Below are 21,910 nucleotides of genomic sequence, written 5' to 3'. Positions count from 1 at the left end.
GGGGATCTGTGGATGACGCGCTGTTATGGCGGATCTGTGGATGACGCGCTGTTATGGCGGATCTGTGGATGACGCGCTGTTATGGGGGATCTGTGGATGACGCGCTGTTATGGGGGATCTGTGGATGACGCTCTGTTATGGGGGATCTGTGGATGACTCGCTGTTATGGGGGATCTGTGGATGACGCGCTGTTATGGGGATCTGTGGATGACGCGCTGTTATGGGAGATCTGTGGATGATGCTCTGTTATGGGGGATCTGCGGATGATGCACTGCTATGGGGGATCTGCGGATGACGCTCTGTTATGGGGGATCTGTGGATGACGCGCTGTTATGGGGGATCTGTGGATGACGCGCTGTTATGGGGGATCTGTGGATGACGCTGTTATGGGGATCTGTGGATGACGCTGTTGTGGGGGATCTGTGGATGACGCTCTGTTATGGGGGATCTGTGGATGACGTTATGAGGGATCCGTGGATGACGCGCTGTTATGGGGGATCCGTGGATGACGCGCTATGGGGGATCCGTGGATGACGCGCTGTTATGGGGGATCCGTGGATGACGCGCTGTTATGGGGGATCTGTGAATGACACGCTGTTATGGGGGATCTGTGGATGACGCGCTGTTATGGGGGATCTGTGGATGACGCTGTTATGGGGATCTGTGGATGACGCTGTTGTGGGGGATCTGTGGATGACGCTCTGTTATGGGGGATCTGTGGATGACGTTATGAGGGATCCGTGGATGACGCGCTGTTATGGGGGATCCGTGGATGACGCGCTGTTATAGGGGATCCGTCGATGACGCGCTGTTATGGGGGATCCGTGGATGACGCGCTGTTATGGGGGATCTGTGGATGACGCGCTGTTATGGGGGACCTGTGAATGACGCGCTGTTATGGGGGATCTGTGGATGACGCGCTGTTATGGGGGATCTGTGGATGACGCGCTGTTATGGGGGATCTGCGGATGATGCTGTTATGGGGGAATCTGTGGATGACGCACTTATGGGGGATCTGTGAAATACGCACTGTTATGGGGGATCTGTGGATGACGCTCTGTCATGGGGGATCTGTGGATGACGCGCTGTCATGGGGGATCTGTGGATGACGCTCTGTTATGGGGGATCTGTGGATGACGCTGTTATGGGGGATCTGTGGATGACGCTCTGTTATGGGGGATCTGTGGATGACGCTCTGTTATGGGGGATCTGTGGATGACGTGCTGTTATGGGGGATCTGTGGATGACGCTCTGTTATGGGGGATCTGTGGATGACGCGCTGTTATGGGGGATCTGTGGATGACGCGCTGTTATGGGGGATCTGCGGATGATGCTGTTATGGGGGAATCTGTGGATGACGCTGTTATGGGGGATCTGTGGATGACGCTCTGTTATTCGGGATCTGTGGATGACGCTCTGTTATGGGGGATCTGCGGATGACGCACTGTTATGGGGGATCAGTGGACGACTCATTGTTATGGGGGATCTGTGGATGATGCGCTGTTATGGGGGATCTGTGGATGACGCGCTGTTATGGGGGATCTGTGGATGACGCTGTTATGGGGGATCTGTGGATGACGCGCTGTTATGGGGGATCTGTGGATGACGCGCTGTTATGGGGGATCTGTGGATTACGCTGTTATGGGGGATCTGCGGATGACGCGCTGTTATGGGGGATCTGCGGATGACGCGCTGTTATGGGGGATCTGCGGATGACGCGCTGTTATGGGTGATCTGTGGATGATGCTGTTATGGGGGATCTGTGGATGACGCTCTGTTATGGGGGATCTGTGGATGACGCTCTGTTATGGGGGATCTGTGGATGGCGCACTGTTATGGGGGAGCTGTGGATGGCGCGCTGTTATGGGGGATCTGTGGATGATGCGCTGTTATGGGGGATCTGTGGATGACGCGCTGTTATGGGGGATCTGTGGATGACGTGCTGTTATGGGGGATCTGTGGAGGACGCGCTGTTATGGGGGATCTGTGGAGGACGCCCTGTTATGGGGGATCTGTGGATGACGCGCTGTTATGGGGGATCTGTGGATGACGCGCTGTTATGGGGGATCTGTGGATGACGCGCTGTAATGGGGGATCTGTGGATGACGCGCTGTTATGGGGGATCTGCGGATGATGCTGTTATGGGGGAATCTGTGGATGACGCACTTATGGGGGATCTGTGGATGATGCACTTATGGGGGATCTGTGGATGACGCACTGTTATGGGGGATCTGTGGATGACGCTCTGTTATGGGGGATCTGTGGATGACGCTCTGTTATGGGGGATCTGTGGATGACGCGCTGTTATGGGAGATCTGTGGATGACGCTGTTATGGGGGATCTGTGGATGACGCTGTTATGGGGGATCTGTGGATGACGCTCTGTTATGGGGGATGTGTGGATGACGCGCTGTTATGGGGGATCTGTGGATGACGCTCTGTTATGGGGGATCTGTGGATGACGCGCTGTTATGGGGGATCTGCGGATGACGCGCTGTTATGTGGGATCTGCGGATGATGCTGTTATGGGGGAATCTGTGGATGACGCTGTTATGGGGGATCTGTGGATGACGCGCTGTTATGGGAGATCTGTGGATGACGCTCTGTTATTCGGGATCTGTGGATGACGCTCTGTTATGGGGGATCTGCGGATGACGCACTGTTATGGGGGATCAGTGGACGACTCATTGTTATGGGGGATCTGTGGATGATGCGCTGTTATGGGGGATCTGTGGATGACGCTGTTATGGGGATCTGTGGATGACGCTGTTATGGGGATCTGTGGATGACGCGCTGTTTTGGGGGATCTGTGGATGACGCGCTGTTTTGGGGGATCTGTGGATGACGCGCTGTTATGGGGGATCTGTGGATGACGCGCTATTATGGGGGATCTGTGGATGACGCGCTGTTATGGGGGATCTGCGGATGACGCGCTGTTATGGGGGATCTGCGGATGACGCCCTGTCATGGGGGTGATGACGCACTGTTATGGGGGATCAGTGGACAACTCATTGTTATGGGGGATCTTTGGATGACACGCTGTTATGGGAGCTCTGTGGATGACGTGCTGTTATGGGGGATCTGTGGATGAGGCTGTTATGGGGGATCTGTGGATGACACGCTGTTATGGGGGATCTGTGGATGACGCTCTGTTATGGGGGATCTGTGGATGATGCACTGTTATGGGGGATCTGCGGATGACGCTCTGTTATGGGGGATCTGTGGATGACTCGCTGTTATGGGGGATCTGTGGGTGACGCGCTGTTATGGGAGATCTGTAGATGACGCTCTGTTATGGGGGATCTGTGGATGACGCACTGTTATGGGAGATCTGTGGATGACGCTCTGTTATGGGAGATCTATGGATGACGCTCTGTTATGGGGGATCTGTGGATGACGCGCTGTTATGGGGGATCTGTGGATGACGCGCTGTTATGGGAGATCTGTAGATGGCGCGCTGTTATGGGGGATTTGTGGATGACGCGCTGTTATGGGGGATCTGTGGATGACGCGCTGTTATGGGAGATCTGTGGATGACGCGCTGTTATGGAGGATCTGTGGATGACGCACTGTTATGGGGGATCTGTGGATGACGCGCTGTTATGGGAGATCTGTGGATGACGCGCTGTTATGGAGGATCTGTGGATGACGCACTGTTATGGAGGATCTGTGGATGACGCGCTGTTATGGGAGATCTCTGGATGACGCGCTGTTATGGGGGATCTGTGGATGACGCGCTGTTATGGGGGATCTGTGGATGACGCGCTGTTATGGGGGATCTGTGGATGACGCTCTGTTATGGGGATCTGTGGATGATGCGCTGTTATGGGGGATCTGTGGATGACGCTGTTATGGGGATCTGTGGATGACTCTCTTATGGGGGATCTGTGGATGACACGCTGTTATGGGGGATCTGTGGATGACGCGCTGTTATGGGGGATTTGTGGATGACGCTCTGTTATGGGGGATCTGCGGATGACGCTCTGTTATGGGGGATCTGCGGATGACGCTCTGTTATGGGGGATCTGCGGATGATGCACTGTTATGGGGGATCTGTGGATGACGCTCTGTTATGGGGGATCTGCGGATGACGCTCTGTTATGGGGGATCTGTGGATGACTCTGTTATGGGGGATCTGTGGATGAGGCTCTGTTATGGGGGATCTGTGGATGACGCGCTGTTATGGGGGATCTGTGGATGAGGCTCTGTTATGGGGGATCTGCGGATGAGGCTCTGTTATGGGGGATCTGTGGATGAGGCTCTGTTATGGGGGATCTGTGGATGAGGCTCTGTTATGGGGGATCTGTGGATGACGCGCTGTTATGGGGGATCTGTGGATGACGCTCTGTTATAGGGGATCTGTGGATGATGCACTGTTATGGGGGATCTGCGGGTGACGCTCTGTTATGGGGGATCTGTGGATGACTCGCTGTTATGGGGGATCTGTGGATGACGTGCTGTTATGGGGATCTGTGGATGACACGCTGTTATGGGGGATCTGTGGATGACGCTTTTATGGGGATCTGTGGATGACGCTGTTATGGGGGATCTGTGGATGACACGCTGTTATGGGGGATCTGTGGATGACGCGCTGTTATGGGGGATCTGTGGGTGACGCGCTGTTATGGGAGATCTGTGGATGACGCTCTGTTATGGGGGATCTGTGGATGACGCACTGTTATGGGAGATCTGTGGATGACGCTCTGTTATGGGGGATCTGTGGATAACGCGCTGTTATGGGAGATCTGTGGATGACGCGCTGTTATGGGGGATCTGTGGATGACGCTCTGTTATAGGGGATCTGTGGATGATGCACTGTTATGGGGGATCTGCGGGTGACGCTCTGTTATGGGGGATCTGTGGATGACTCGCTGTTATGGGGGATCTGTGGATGACGTGCTGTTATGGGGATCTGTGGATGACACGCTGTTATGGGGGATCTGTGGATGACGCTTTTATGGGGATCTGTGGATGACGCTGTTATGGGGGATCTGTGGATGACACGCTGTTATGGGGGATCTGTGGATGACGCGCTGTTATGGGGGATCTGTGGGTGACGCGCTGTTATGGGAGATCTGTGGATGACGCTCTGTTATGGGGGATCTGTGGATGACGCACTGTTATGGGAGATCTGTGGATGACGCTCTGTTATGGGGGATCTGTGGATAACGCGCTGTTATGGGAGATCTGTGGATGACGCGCTGTTATGGGGGATCTGTGGATGACGCTGTTATGGGGGATCTGTGGATGACGCGCTGTTATGGGGGATCTGTGGATGACGCGCTGTTATGGGGGCTCTGTGGATGACGCGCTGTTATGGGGGATCTGTGCATTATGCGCTGTTATGGGGGATCTGTGGATGACGCGCTGTTATGGGGGATCTGTGGATGACGAGCTGTTATGGGAGATCTGTGGATGACGCTCTGTTATGGGGATCTGTGGATGACTCGCTGTTATGGGGGATCTGTGGATGACGCGCTGTTATGGGGATCTGTGGATGACGCTGTTATGGGGGATCTGTGGATGACGCGCTGTTATGGGGGATCTGTGGATGACGCGCTGTTATGGGGGATCTGTGGATGACGCGCTGTTATGGGGGATCTGTGGGTGACGCGCTGTTATGGGAGATCTGTGGATGACGCTCTGTTGTGGGGGATCTGTGGATGACGCACTGTTATGGGAGATCTGTGGATCACGCTCTGTTATGGGGGATCTGTGGATAACGCTCTGTTATGGGGGATCTGTGGATGACGCGCTGTTATGGGGGATCTGTGGATGACGCGCTGTTATGGGAGATCTGTGGATGACGCGCTGTTATGGGGGATCTGCGGGTGACGCTCTGTTATGGGGGATCTGTGGATGACTCGCTGTTATGGGGGATCTGTGGATGACGTGCTGTTATGGGGATCTGTGGATGACACGCTGTTATGGGGGATCTGTGGATGACGCTTTTATGGGGATCTGTGGATGACGCTGTTATGGGGGATCTGTGGATGACACGCTGTTATGGGGGATCTGTGGATGACGCGCTGTTATGGGGGATCTGTGGGTGACGCGCTGTTATGGGAGATCTGTGGATGACGCTCTGTTATGGGGGATCTGTGGATGACGCACTGTTATGGGAGATCTGTGGATGACGCTCTGTTATGGGGGATCTGTGGATAACGCGCTGTTATGGGAGATCTGTGGATGACGCGCTGTTATGGGGGATCTGTGGATGACGCTGTTATGGGGGATCTGTGGATGACGCGCTGTTATGGGGGATCTGTGGATGACGCGCTGTTATGGGGGCTCTGTGGATGACGCGCTGTTATGGGGGATCTGTGCATTATGCGCTGTTATGGGGGATCTGTGGATGACGCGCTGTTATGGGGGATCTGTGGATGACGAGCTGTTATGGGAGATCTGTGGATGACGCTCTGTTATGGGGATCTGTGGATGACTCGCTGTTATGGGGGATCTGTGGATGACGCGCTGTTATGGGGATCTGTGGATGACGCTGTTATGGGGGATCTGTGGATGACGCGCTGTTATGGGGGATCTGTGGATGACGCGCTGTTATGGGGGATCTGTGGATGACGCGCTGTTATGGGGGATCTGTGGGTGACGCGCTGTTATGGGAGATCTGTGGATGACGCTCTGTTGTGGGGGATCTGTGGATGACGCACTGTTATGGGAGATCTGTGGATCACGCTCTGTTATGGGGGATCTGTGGATAACGCTCTGTTATGGGGGATCTGTGGATGACGCGCTGTTATGGGGGATCTGTGGATGACGCGCTGTTATGGGAGATCTGTGGATGACGCGCTGTTATGGGGGATCTGTGGATGACGCGCTGTTATGGGAGATCTGTGGATGACGTGCTGTTATGGGGGATCTGTGGGTGTTATGGGAGATCTGTGGATGACGCGCTGTTATGGGGGATCTGTGGATGACGCGCTGTTATGGGAGATCTGTGGATGACGCGCTGTTATGGGAGATCTGTGGATGACGCGCTGTTATGGGGTATCTGTGGGTGACGCGCTATTATGGGAGATCTGTGTATGATGCTCTGTTATGGGGGATCTGTGGATGATGCACTGCTATGGGGGATCTGCGGATGACGCTCTGTTATGGGGGATCTGTGGATGACTCGCTGTTATGGGGGATCTGTGGATGACGCGCTGTTATGGGGATCTGTGGATGACGCGCTGTTATGGGGGATCTGTGGATGACGCTGTTATGGGGATCTGTGGATGACGCTGTTATGGGGGATCTGTGGATGACACGCTGTTATGGGGGATCTGTGGATGACGCGCTGTTATGGGGGAATCTGCGAATGACGCTGTTATGGGGGATCTGCGGATGACGCTGTTATGGGGCATCTGCGGATGACGCTGTTATGGGGGATCTGCGGATGACGCGCTGTTATGGGGGATCTGCGGATGACGCGCTGTTATGGGGGATCTGCGGATGACGCTGTTATGGGGGATCTGCGGATGACGCACTGTTGTGGTGGATCTGCGGATGACGCTCTGTTGTGGGGGATCTGCGGATGACGCTCTGTTGTGGGGGATCTGTGGATGACGCTGTTATGGGGGATCTGTGGATGACGCTGTTATGGGGGATCTGTGGATGACGCGCTGTTATGGGGGATCTGTGGATGATGCGCTGTTATGGGGATCTGTGGATGACGCGCTGTTATGGGGATCTGTGGATGACGCGCTGTTATGGGAGATCTGTGGATGACGCAGTGTTATGGGAGATCTGTGGATGACGCTCTGTTATGGGGGATCTGTGGATGACGCTCTGTTATGGGGGATCTGTGGATGACGCTCTGTTATGGGGGATCAGCGGATGACGCGCTGTTATGGGGGATCTGTGGAGGATGCGCTGTTATGGGGGATCTGTGGTTGACGCTCTGTTATGGAGGATGTGTGGTGATGCACTGTTATGGGGGATCTGCGGATGACACTGTTATGGGGGATCTGTGGATGACGCACTGTTATGGGGGATCTGTGGATGACGCGCTGTTATGGGGGATCTGTGGATGCACTGTTATGGGGGATCTGTGGACGCGCTGTTATGGGGGATCAGCGGATGACGCGCTGTTATGGGGGATCTGTGGTTGACGCTCTGTTATGGAGGATCTGTGGTGACGCGCTGTTATGGGGGATCTGTGGATGACGCGCTGTTATGGGGGATCTGTGGATGACGCTGTTATGGGGGATCTGCGGATGACGCGCTGTTATGGGGGATCTGCGGATGATGCTGTTATGGGGGATCTGCGGATGACGCTGTTATGGGGGATCTGCGGATGACGCTGTTATGGGGGATCTGTGGATGACGCACTGTTATGGGGGATCTGTGGATGACGCGCTGTTATGGGGGATCTGCGGATGATGCTGTTATGGGGGAATCTGTGGATGACGCGCTGTTATGGTGTATCTGTGGATGACGCGCTGTTATGGGGGATCTGTGGATGACGCGCTGTTATGGAGGATCTGCGGATGATGCTGTTATGGGGGAATCTGTGGATGACGCACTGTTATGGGGGATGTGTGGATGACGCACTGTTATGGAGGATCTGTGGATGACGCGCTGTTATGGGGGATCTGCGGATGATGCTGTTATGGGGGATCTGTGGATGACGCACTGTTATGGGGGATCTGTGGATGACGCTCTGTTATGGGGGCATCTGTGGATGACGCGCTGTTATGGGGGCATCTGTGGATGACGCGCTGTTATGGGGGATCTGTGGATGACGCGCTGTTATGGGGGATCTGCGGATGATGCTCTGTTATGGGGGATCTGCGGATGAGGTGCTGTTATGGGGGATCTGCGGATGACGCTCTGTTATGGGGGATCTGTGGATGACGCGCTGTTATGGGGGATCTGTGGATGACGCTGTGTTATGGGAGATCTGTGGAGGATGCTGTTATGGGGGATCTGTGGATGACGCGCTGTTATGGGGGATCTGTGGATGACGCGCTGTTATGGGGGATCTGTGGATGACGCGCTGTTATGGGAGATCTGTGGATGACGCGCTGTTATGGGGGATCTGTGGATGACGCGCTGTTATGGGGGATCTGTGGATGACGCGCTGTTATGGGGATCTGTGGATGACGCTCTGTTATGGGGGATCTGTGGATGACGCGCTGTTATGGAGGATCTGTGGATGACGCACTGTTATGGGGGATCTGTGGATGACGCTCTGTTATGGGGGATCTGTGGATGACGCTCTGTTATGGGGGATCTGTGGATGACGCTCTGTTATGGGGGATCTGTGGATGACGCGCTGTTATGGGGGATCTGTGGATGACGCTCTGTTATGGGGGATCTGTGGAAGACGCACTGTTATGGGGGATCTGTGGATGATGCTGTTATGGGGGATCTGTGGAAGATGCACTGTTATGGAGGATCTGTGGATGACGCTGTTATGGGGGATCTGTGGATGACGCTCTGTTATGGGGGATCTGTGGAAGACGCACTGTTATGGGGGATCTGCGGATGATGCTGTTATGGGGGAATCTGTGGATGACGCGCTGTTATGGGGGATCTGTGGATGAGGCTCTGTTATGGGGGATCTGTGGATGACGCTCTGTTATGGGAGATCTGTGGATGACGCTCTGTTATTCGGGATCTGTGTATGACGCTCTGTTATGGGGATCTGCGGATGACGCACTGTTATGGGGGATCAGTGGACGACTCATTGTTATGGGGGATCTGTGGATGACGCTGTTATGGGGATCTGTGGATGACGCGCTGTTTTGGGGGATCTGTGGATGACGCGCTGTTATGGGGGATCTGTGGATGACGCTGTTATGGGGGATCTGTGGATGACGCGCTGTTATGGGGGATCTGTGGATGACGCGCTGTTATGTGGGATCTGCGGATGACGCGCTGTTATGAGGGATCTGCGGATGACGCCCTGTTATGGGGGTGATGACGCACTGTTATGGGGGATCAGTGGACAACTCATTGTTATGGGGGATCTTTGGATGACGCGCTGTTATGGGAGCTCTGTGGATGACGTGCTGTTATGGGGGATCTGTGGATGAGGATCTGTTATGGGGGATCTGTGGATGACACGCTGTTATGGGGGATCTGTGGATGACGCTCTGTTATGGGGGATCTGTGGATGATGCACTGTTATGGGGGATCTGCGGATGACGCTCTGTTATGGGGGATCTGTGGATGACTCGCTGTTATGGGGGATCTGTGGATGACGCGCTGTTATGGGGATCTGTGGATGACGCTGTTATGGGGATCTGTGGTGACGCGGTTATGGGGGATCTGTGGATGACACGCTGTTATGGGGGATCTGTGGATGACGCGCTGTTATGGGGGATCTGTGGATGACGCTGTTATGGGGATCTGTGGATGACAGGCTGTTATGGGGGATCTGTGGATGACACGCTGTTATGGGGGATCTGTGGATGACACGCTGTTATGGGGGATCTGTGGATGACGCGCTGTTATGGGGGATCTGTGGATGACGCGCTGTTATGGGGGATCTGTGGATGACGCTGTTATGGGGGATCTGTGGATGACGCTGTTATGGGGGATCTGTGGATGACACGCTGTTATGGGGGATCTGTGGATGACGCGCTGTTATGGGGGATCTGTGGATGACGCGCTGTTATGGGGGATCTGTGGATGACGCTCTGTTATGGGGGATCTGTGGATGACGCTGTTATGGGGGATCTGTGGATGACGTGCTGTTATGGGGGATCTGTGGATGAGGCTCTGTTATGGGGGATCTGTGGATGAGGCTCTGTTATGGGGGATCTGTGGATGACGCTCTGTTATGGGGGATCTGTGGATGACGCTCTGTTATGGGGGATCTGCGGATGACGCTCTGTTATGGGGGATCTGTGGATGACTCGCTGTTATGGGGGATCTGTGGATGACGCGCTGTTATGGGGGATCTGTGGATGACGCTGTTATGGGGATCTGTGGATGACGCTGTTATGGGGATCTGTGGATGATGCTGTTATGGGGGATCTGTGGATGACGCGCTGTTATGGGGGATCTGTGGATGACGCGCTGTTATGGGGGATCTGTGGATGACGCGCTGTTATGGGGGATCTGTGGATGACGCTGTTATGGGGGATCTGTGGATGACGCTGTTATGGGGGATCTGCGGATGACGCGCTGTTATGGAGGATCTGCGGATGACGCGCTGTTATGGGGGATCTGCGGATGACGCGCTGTTATGGGGGATCTGCGGATGACGCTCTGTTATGGGGGATCTGTGGATGACGCGCTGTTGTGGGGGATCTGCGGATGACGCGCTGTTGTGGGGGATCTGCGGATGACGCGCTGTTGTGGGGGATCTGCGGATGACGCTCTGTTGTGGTGGATCTGCGGATGACGCTCTGTTATGGGGGATCTGTGGATGACGCTGTTATGGGGGATCTGTGGATGACGCTGTTATGGGGGATCTGTGGATGACGCTGTTATGGGGGATCTGTGGATGACGCGCTGTTATGGGGGATCTGTGGATGATGCGCTGTTATGGGGATCTGTGGATGACGCGCTGTTATGGGGATCTGTGGATGACGCACTGTTATGGGGGATCTGTGGATGACGCACTGTTATGGGAGATCTGTGGATGACGCTCTGTTATGGGGGATCTGTGGATGACGCTCTGTTATGGGGGATCTGTGGATGACGCTCTGTTATGGGGGATCTGTGGATGACGCTCTGTTATGGGGGATCTGTGGATGACGCACTGTTATGGGAGATCTGTGGATGACGCTCTGTTATGGGGGATCTGTGGATGACGCTCTCTTATGGGGGATCTGTGGATGACGCTGTTATCAGGGATCTGCGGATGACGCGCTGTTATGGGGGATCTGCGGATGACGCTCTGTTATGGGGGATCTGCGGATGACGCTCTGTTGTGGATCTGCGGATGACGCGCTGTTATGAGGGATCTGCGAATGACGCTGTTATGGGGAATCTGTGGATGACGCGCTGTTATGGGGGATCTGTGGATGATGCGCTGTTATGGGGATCTGTGGATGACGTTGTTATGGGGGATCTGTGGATGATGCGCTGTTATGGGGATCTGTGGATGATGCGCTGTTATGGGGGATCTGTGGATGACGCACTGTTATGGGAGATCTGTGGATGACGCTGTTATGGGGGATCTGTGGATGACGCTTTGTTATGGGGGATCTGTGCATGATGCTGTTATGGGGGATCTGTGGATGACGCTCTGTTATGGGGGATCTGTGGATGACGCTGTTATGGGGGATCTGTGGATGACGCTGTTATGGAGGATCTGTGGATGACGCTGTTATGGGGGATCTGTGGATGACGCTGTTATGGGGGATCTGTGGATGACGCGCTGTTATGGGGATCTGTGGATGAGGCTCTGTTATGGGGGATCTGTGGATGACGCGCTGTTATGGGGGATCTGTGGATGACGCTCTGTTATGGGGGATCTGTGGATGATGCACTGTTATGGGGGATCTGCGGGTGACGCTCTGTTATGGGGGATCTGTGGATGACGCTTTGTTATGGGGGATCTGTGGATGACGCTGTTATGGGGGATCTGTGGATGACGCTCTGTTATGGGGAATCTGTGGATGACGCTGTTATGGGGGATCTGTGGATGACGCTCTGTTATGGGGGATCTGTGGATGACGCTTTGTTATGGGGGATCTGTGGATGACGCTGTTATGGGGGATCTGTGGATGACGCTCTGTTATGGGGGATCTGTGGATGACGCTCTGTTATGGGGGATCTGTGGATGACGCGCTGTTATGGGGGATCTGTGGATGACGCTGTTGTGGGGGATCTGTGGATGACGCTCTGTTATGGGGGATCTGTGGATGACGCTCTGTTATGGGGGATCTGTGGATAACGCTCTGTTATGGGGGATCTGTGGATGGCGCACTGTTATGGGGGATCTGTGGATGACGCTTTGTTATGGGGGATCTGTGGATGACGCTGTTATGGGGGATCTGTGGATGACGCTCTGTTATGGGGGATCTGTGGATGACGCTCTGTTATGGGGGATCTGTGGATGACGCTCTGTTATGGGGGATCTGTGGATGACGCTGTTATGGAGGATCTGTGGATGACACGCTGTTATGAGGGATCTGTGGATGACGCTGTTATGGGGGATCTGTGGATGATGCTGTTATGGGGGATCTGTGGATGGCGCACTGTTATGGGGGATCTGTGGATGACGCAGTATTATCAGTGGTCTCCACTCCGTTGTTCCCCGGTCTCAGTGTCGCCTCCCCGGTATGATGCCGCTTTGTTACTCCGCTGTGATAGATCCTGATGATTTCTTAGCCAGTAAAGAGTTAACTGCTCTCCGGCGGGAGGATTTCCCGTCTCCCTGATAACACGGAACCTTCCTGTGTTATCTGCGGGGAAGTGTTTCTGTGCTGCACATCCTGTGCTTTGCCAGTACTGTCCCCCATGCGGTGAGAAGGTGACTGGGTTCTGTCCAGGGAGCATTAGGGGGTCTTGTGATATTGAGGGTCTCACCTCTGTGCTTGTCTGCCCCCTCAGATGCTGCCTGTCAGAGGGGGGGCCCTGCTGAGGTCCACAGCTGCTGTGTGCAGGTAAGAGCCTCCAGCCTGGCTCAGCTGCTGGGGGACTACAAGTCTCAGCACACGGGGAGACACAGGTTTACAGCTGAAAGACATTTTGCTTCTTTGTGAGTCACCTTTATAATAAATATCACAGCCGTCCAATGTAATCCTCCATGATGGGGGTCCGTGATCTCGGGGGGCGCCGGGTGGTACCACGGGGAAGAAGCGGGGGTGATAACACGGGGTGGGGGGGGCGCTCAGGTGCAGGAACACGGGGGAGGGGGGGCTGCTTCGGGTTGGGTTCCAGGGGGGGGGCCCCCTCGGGTGCGGTACCAGGGGGGGGGGCCCTCGGGTGCGGTACCAGGGGGGGGGCCCCTCGGGTGCGGTACCAGGGGGGGGGGGCCCTCGGGTGCGGTACCGGGGGGGGGGGCCCTCGGGTGCGGTACCAGGGGGGGGGGGGCCCTCGGGTGCGGTACCAGGGGGGGGGCCCCTCGGGTGCGGTACCAGGGGGGGGGGGCCTCGGGTGCGGTACCAGGGGGGGGGGGCCCTCGGGTGCGGTACCAGGGGGGGGGCCCCTCGGGTGCGGTACCAGGGGGGGTGCCCCTCGGGTGCGGTACCGGGGGGGGGCCCCACGGGTGCGGTACTGGGGGGGGGGGGCCCCACGGGTGCGGTACCGGGGGGGGGGCCCCACGGGTGCGGTACCGGGGGGGGGGGGGCCCACGGGTGCGGTACCGGGGGGGGGGGGGGGCCCACGGGTGCGGTACGAGGGGGGGTGTGCGGTACCACGGGGGGGGGGGAGCTCGGGTGCAGTGCCACAAGAGGGGACTCGGGTGCGGTTCCACAGGGGACGTGTCGGCATTACAGGATTATTTACTTATTATTGCTGATATCTTTTTCTTGGGCTGGTGGATTAACCCCTTCACGCCATGGCCATTTTGCTTTTTTTCCTGTCTTCTTCCCAGAGCCATAACTTTTATTTTTCCGTCCCCTTAGCCGTATGAGGGCTTGTTTTTCATGGGATGAGTTGTGCTTTTGATTGACACCATTTATTTTGCACTGGATAGTGGGGAAGTGCGTTGAAATTGCAAAAAGAGTGCAATTTTATAGTAGTATTTCTGTTTTTTTATTTACCATGTTCACTATATGGTAAAACTGACCGCCATTTTCATTCTCCACATTATTCATTACGAGTTCACAGATACCAAACTTGTATAGTTTTTTTTCTTATTAAAGTGGTGAAAAATTTTTTGGAAATTCATAAAATAAAACAAAAACCTTTTCTTGTGTCGCCGTTTTCTGAGCCCCATGACGTTTCTATTTTTCAGGATCTCGGGCTTATTTTATGGGTGCTGAGCTGACGTTTTTATTGATACCATATTGCAATAGACACGATGTTTTGATTGCTTCTTATTACATTTTATTGCATTGTTGCAGCAACCCAAAAAACCCCGTAATTCTGTCATTTTGATTTTTTTTCTCGTTATTTCGTTTACCAATCGGATTAATTTTTTTTATATTTTTATAGAGCAGACTTTTCTCAACGCAGCGATACCAAATATGTGTATTTATTATTTTTTCATTGTTTTATTTTTTTATGGGGCAAAAGGGGCGTGATACGAAGAACTTTTGTTTGTTTTTTTTTCCATATTTTTAAAAACCTTTTTTTATTTAACTTTTTGTTGTATTTAATAGTTTCCTTAGGGGATTTGAAGCTGCGATCGTCTGATCGGCCTGTATCTGTGAATAGAGAAAATCAGTATCTCCATGGCCGGCTTTCACAGGGAATCCACAATGAACAGCACGGGGGTCTTCTGCAGACCTCCAGCTATTATGCCAACCCATTTTTTGACCTTTATAGTGCTGTAATAATTCTCCAGGTCGGTGTGATTACTGCCATACCAAGCTTTATTCAGTTTAATTATTATTTTAGTGGCTTTAAAAAAAAAAAATTCTGAAAAATTAATTAATTTGCGTCGTCATCATCTGACACCTGAAACTTTTTACATTTTTTTTTCATCCATGGAGCCTTGGGAGCGCCGGGCTGTAGTTTTTATCAGTATAATTTTGTGGTACATACAAGGTTTTGTTCACTTTTTTTTTTTGCTGGAGGTTCAGTCTCCCAAAAATGACAATTCTGGTGTTTCAAATGGATCTTTCTTTGCATAATTTATTTTGAGGATTAATTTTTCATAGATAGATATTTTACAGAAAGGGCGATAGGTAATATTTTTATTTGTTTTGTTATTTTCCCTAATTTAAAAACAAACAAACATTTAATACTTTTTTTTCATTTATTTTTCTTAATTGTATGTGTTTACTGCAGTATATAGGTAAAATAATGGTCTCAGCCTGTGGACTTCATAGGAGATCACTATATACAGCGATCAGGAAGGCAGGGATGGTTATTAACCGCCTCTGCCTTCTCTCTGCAGAGTCTGGCAGAGGCGGTTTATTACTATCTCTGCCTTCCTGATCGCTGTATATAGTGACCTCCTAATTGCATAAAATTCCCAATATGTGACAGACTCATAGATGTTCTTCATTTTGGATACTGCCTGATCATAAGGGGTCCGGATCCCCCAGAATCAGCTGTAATCTATGCGGGCACCCTACAGTCAGTGTTCATTACATGGTGCAATACCAGATAATTGCTGGTGTTATATAATCTCATGTCGATGTTTTCTCTGCAGCAAAATTACAGGACACAGTTGGCTCCAGAGCTGTAATCCCGGTGAGTAGACCTGAGCGATAAGAGGAGATTCAACTTCAAATATTATTAGGCGGTGTTCAGACATAGCGGTAGTGCTACAGATTCCGAGTTTCATAGAGGAGAGACCGCTGCAGAAAACGCTTGGGAATTTTTGGCGAAATTTGTTTTGTCTCCTGAAGCCGTTTTTAAAGAGTTTTTGTAGCGTTTTGGAACAATTTTTTTTATTTATTTTTTTTGCAGCCTTTAAATTAGTCAGTACTTAGTTTGAAGCAGATCACATCAGGAGCTGCTTCCTAGAAGTCACATGCACTTTTTCTCCCATCAGGATTTTTAATTTTTTTTTTCTGAAACAGATCATAAAAGATCAGGATTTAAAAAAAAAAACAAAACAAAAAAAATAATCTAAAAAAAAAAATTGCTCAAAAGGATTGAACATATGACTGGCAAAATGGTTTTACTAGTGGAGTTTCTTCTTGAAATTGATTTTTCTCGCTGAAAATTCATTGTCAAAAAGTCGAAGCAAAAAAACACTTAATTTTTGGTGGAGGTTTTTATGTTTTTTTTATGTCAGTAGATTTTGAAGTGGATCCGATTCAAAAATCCACTTTTACAAAAAAGCTTGAATACTTTTTAGTTTTTTTTCTTTCGATTTCGTTTTGTAATCTGCAAACTTGCCCCCCCCCCAAAAAAAAACTTCTTCAAAAATGCAATCAGATCTGCAAAATCTCGTACAAAAGGAATCTACTCCTGATGTGATTTCTCTTAAAAGTCACATCAGATTATTCCACCTCAAAAAAAATTCAGTGGTCAAATCTCAAAGCTTTTTTTTTTTTTTTTTTCTAAGCAGAAATGGAAAACTGATATTTTCCATGCAGAAAAATGATCATGTAGAAAAAACTGACAGCACCGTGTGCACTAAAGATTGATATCAATAAGAAGCTTAAAATAGAGGCAGAAAGTTTGTGTTATTTCAGGAGGATGATGTTCTGTCCCGGCCTTGAGAACGTCGCTGATCCGTCTCTTCTCGCCGTACAGGTGTCCTGGTAGAAGACAGAAGATCCTACAGGTCACAACCAACTCATGGCATCGGACGCTACAGGTTCCTGTTACCCCCCGAAGTGGTGAGGACACAAAATATATTATACGGCTGATAGTGTAGTGCGGAGGCCCCTGTGCGTCTCTGTGGTCACAGCCGCTGTTTGCATGTTTTATTCTTTAGGACCAAAAGAAAAAAGGCAAATTGCTAAAAAAGGAGATTAAACAAGGAACAGAGTATGAATACGGGGTGATAAACTTCCAAGTATCCGGACACCACATGCTCTATGTGGAACATTTTGCTCAGTACATGCATAATTTCTTCAACCAGATGTCCATTAAAGTGGAGGAAAGGTGAGATCGACAGGTCGACTGTGCATATACATTATATCACTGATCCGGTATTATACTCCAGAGCTGCACTCACTATTCTGCTGGTGCAGTCACTGTGTTCATACATTACATTACTGATCCTGAGTTACATCCTGTATTATACTCCAGAGCTGCACTCACTATTCTGCTGGTGCAGTCACTGTGTACATACATTACATTACTGATCCTGAGTTACATCCTGTATTATACTCCAGAGCTGCACTCACTATTCTGCTGGTGCAGTCACTGTGTACATACATTACATTACTGATCCTGAGTTACATCTTGTATTATACTCCAGAGCTGAACTCTTTATTCTGCTGACGGTTATTAGAAGCCTGTAGACAGACCCCTTTAGCTCTTTAGCTGATCTATGTGCCGGGGCAGGGGTGCACTTTTGCCTATATTACCTGTCAGCCCTGTACAGATAATGAACTATCGGGGGTATCAGATTTCAGCTCTGAAGCCTGCAGTGCTGTGAATGCATGTATTAGTGTAGCTGAATCACTGCTGACCGCATATTTTGTACTTTGTTTCCTTACAGTTACGCTAAACCAACCAAAACCAAGGAAATGCTGCTGCTGCCGGACGTGGGGAACAAGATGTTCGTGGACTCGGTGCTGACCGTCCATGAGCGCATCGTCCAGGTCCGTGCACCTCGCCGTATCCTCATAAATCCATCAGCCTCGTCCTGCCACACTTACAATATAGCGGACGGTGACCGCTGCCACTGCTCTTCTCATGTATCACTTGCTGCTTATTCTCCAGGTCAGCGGTGTAAGCGCCACCATGGCTGCCATTATCATAGAAGTGTTCACCATGAACCAGCCTGAAGGGGTTAATTTATTGGTAAAGGAGGTAAGAAATATGATTGGGCGCTATGGGAGGTGACAGATGTGCGATTGGGCGCTATGATTTTATGTTATAAGTCTTTTTTCCTGCATATACACATTTTTTACGATTAGTTTGTAATTCTCTTCTCTGCAGCACACGGACATCGATTACCTGGAGAGATTCAAGGCTCGGCCGGATCTGGACAACCTGAGAGCTTCAATGAACTGACGGAAATCCTCCATCTGCCCAATACCGGAGCGACTGATGGAGGAGCCGTATAATCGCCTCCATGTGTCACTATGTAACAGCGAGGAAGAAAGCGGAACTAAACAAAGATTAAAAATAGCAAAAATAAAACACTTGTTCTTTAATTCTTTGGGTGATTTGGGTCCTATGCAAAATGTATTATCACCTGACAGATCCGGAGCAGTATTATAGTAGTTATATTCTTGTACATAGGAGCAGTATTCTAGTAGTTATATTCTTGTACATAGGGGGCAGTATTATAGTAGTTATATTCTTGTACATAGGAGCAGTATTATAGTAGTTATATTCTTGTACATAGAGGGCAGTATTATAGTAGTTATATTCTTGTACATAGGATCAGTATTATAGTAGTTATATTCTTGTACATAGGAGCAGTATTATAGTAGTTATATTCTCGTACATAGTAGCAATATTATAGTAGTTATATTCTTGTACATAGTAGCAATATTATAGTAGTTATATTCTTGTACATAGGGGGCAGTATTATAGTAGTTATATTCTTGTACATAGGGGGCAGTATTATAGTAGTTATATTCTTGTACATAGGAGCAGTATTATAGTAGTTATATTCTTGTACATAGGAGCAGTATTATAGTAGTTATATTCTTGTACATAGGAGCAGTATTATAGTAGTTATATTCTTGTACATAGGAGCAGTATTATAGTAGTTATATTCTTGTACATAGGAGCAGTATTATAGTAGTTATATTCTTGTACATAGGGGGCAGTATTATAGTAGTTATATTCTTGTGCATAGGGAGCAGTATTATAGTAGTTATATACTTGTACATAGGGGCAGTATTATAGTAGTTATATTCTTGTACATAGGGAGCAGTATTATAGTAGTTATATTCTTGTACATAGGGGGCAGTATTATAGTAGTTATATTCTTGTACATAGGAGCAGTATTATAGTAGTTATATTCTTGTACATAGGAGCAGTATTATAGTAGTTATATTCTTGTACATAGGAGCAGTATTATAGTAGTTATATTCTTGTACATAGGAGCAGTATTATAGTAGTTATATTCTTGTACATAGGAGCAGTATTATAGTAGTTATATTCTTGTACATAGGGAGCAGTATTATAGTAGTTATATTCTTGTACATAGAGGGCAGTATTATAGTAGTTATATTCTTGTACATAGGGGGCAGTATTATAGTAGTTATATTCTTGTACATAGGAGCAGTATTATAGTAGTTATATTCTTGTACATAGGGGGCAGTATTATAGTAGTTATAATCTTGTACATAGGGGGCAGTATTATAGTAGTTATAATCTTGTACATAGGGGGCAGTATTATAGCAGTTATATTCTTGTACATAGAGGGCAGTATTATAGTAGTTATAATCTTGTACATAGAGGGCAGTATTATAGTAGTTATATTCTTGTACATAGGGGACAGTATTATAGTAGTTATATTCTTGTACATAGGGGGCAGTATTATAGTAGTTATATTCTTGTACATAGGAGCAGTATTATAGTAGTTATATTCTTGTACATAGGAGCAGTATTATAGTAGTTATATTCTTGTACATAGGGGGCAGTATTATAGTAGTTATAATCTTGTACATAGGGGGCAGTATTATACCAGTTATATTCTTGTACATAGGGGGCAGTATTATAGTTGAAAAATAAAATGTAAGTTATCTCAACCAGAGGAAGACCCCGGCCCTGACTGATACTGTTTTGCATTGGTGCCGGCTATCAGGCAGGGCCAGGGGTGCGGTTACAGTCGCCGGTGCTGCCTCCATGACTGAAACCGGAACACTGCAGAGGGAATAAAGTTAATTTTCTCACCATAGCGTCCGGCTAAGTGTGGGCATTGCACAGGTTAATAATGTGATTAACCCCATATCTGCAGGTTAATAGCATTTTTCTGGTAGCAGGTTTCTTTAAGGTAACATGATGTAGCAGGTAATGTAGAATCGATAGCAGTGTCTTTTCTATATGGAGAAATAATAACTCCTTCAGATACAATATGTGTCCGTTTAACCCCTTTACGACCTTAGCTGTATCCATACATGTAGGTGATTATGTGCGTGCACTATCGTCGCCGGATGTCAGCTGATTCTGACACCCAGCACTTTAGCCCCCTAAGTGCAGCGATTGCAGCATTTAACAAATAGGTAGATGGACAGAAGCCCCTCGGCTCTAGGATCGGACCCCAGCAATGTCATCGCTGGGGCCCGATCATTGCCATGTTGACCCTATTTCGTCATGACAACATCTGGGTCACCTGGCACAGCTGTAAAGCATAGCAGTGATCCTGCATTGCTATACCTTATAACTGCGATCTGACTGCAGAAAGTGAAAGTCCCATAGTGGTACAAAGTAAAAAAAAAAAAAAAAAAAAGTTGTAAAAATATTTTTTTTAAAAAATCACAAAATAAATATATTGTACCCATAGATAAATATTATGGAAAAAACAATAAAATATTTGGTATCGCCACATCTGGAACAACCTGACCTTTACAACTGTCCTACTATTTAACCCCTTTAGTGAACACACCTTAACAAAAAAAAATTAAAAAATAAGGCAAAAAATGCTTTATCATCATACCGCCGAACAAAAAGTGGAATAAAATGCAATCAAAAAGACAAATATAAATAAAAATGGTACCGCTGAAAACAAGCCGCCATACAGCTCCATCAGCCGAAAAATAAAGAACGTTATAGCTCTCAGAATAAAGCGATGCAAAAAGAAATGATTTTTTCTACAAAATAGTTTTTTGTGTAAAAGCACCAAAACATAACAAAACTATATAAATGTGGTATCGCTGTAAACGTAATGAGCCGACGAATAAAGCTGCCTTATCAATTTTACCACACGCGGAACGGCAGAAAAAAAATCCAAACGAACAATTCCCGAATTGTTGGTTTTTGTTTATTCTGCCTCCCAAAAATCGGAATAGAAAGTGATCAAAAAATGTCACGTGCCTGAAAATGACACCAATAACAACGTCCACTCATCCCGCAAAAAACAAGCCATCACATGACTCTGTTTGCTGAAATATGGAAAAGAAGGCGATGCAAAAAGCTAGTTTTTGCAAAAAAAAAAGCGTCTTTTAGTGTGTGACAGCTGTCAATCATAAAAACCTGATATGATTCTGGTATCGCTGTAATTGCACCGACCCCCGGCAGAAGATTTCTTA

General features: G+C 49.3%; 1 protein-coding gene across 1 annotated transcript; it reads left to right on the top strand.

The window, feature by feature from the left end:
• Positions 1 to 13,164: 13,164 nt before the first annotated feature.
• Positions 13,165 to 18,859, top strand: MRPL48 (mitochondrial ribosomal protein L48). Its single transcript, XM_073668999.1, is given in 10 exon segments — positions 13,165 to 13,241; positions 13,325 to 13,368; positions 13,371 to 13,426; positions 13,515 to 13,567; positions 16,228 to 16,268; positions 17,283 to 17,368; positions 17,467 to 17,636; positions 18,199 to 18,301; positions 18,423 to 18,512; positions 18,642 to 18,859. Coding segments are annotated over 10 exon segments (795 nt in total). The 3' UTR covers positions 18,717 to 18,859.
• Positions 18,860 to 21,910: the final 3,051 nt, after the last annotated feature.

Source organism: Phyllobates terribilis, unplaced genomic scaffold (assembly GCF_046119375.1).
Source record: "Phyllobates terribilis strain yellow unplaced genomic scaffold, ASM4611937v1 Scaffold_2__4_contigs__length_985480577, whole genome shotgun sequence".
NCBI lineage: Eukaryota > Metazoa > Chordata > Amphibia > Anura > Dendrobatidae > Phyllobates > Phyllobates terribilis.
The sequence above is the reverse complement of the archived record's forward strand: the minus strand, read 5'-3'. Positions and strand labels throughout refer to the sequence as shown.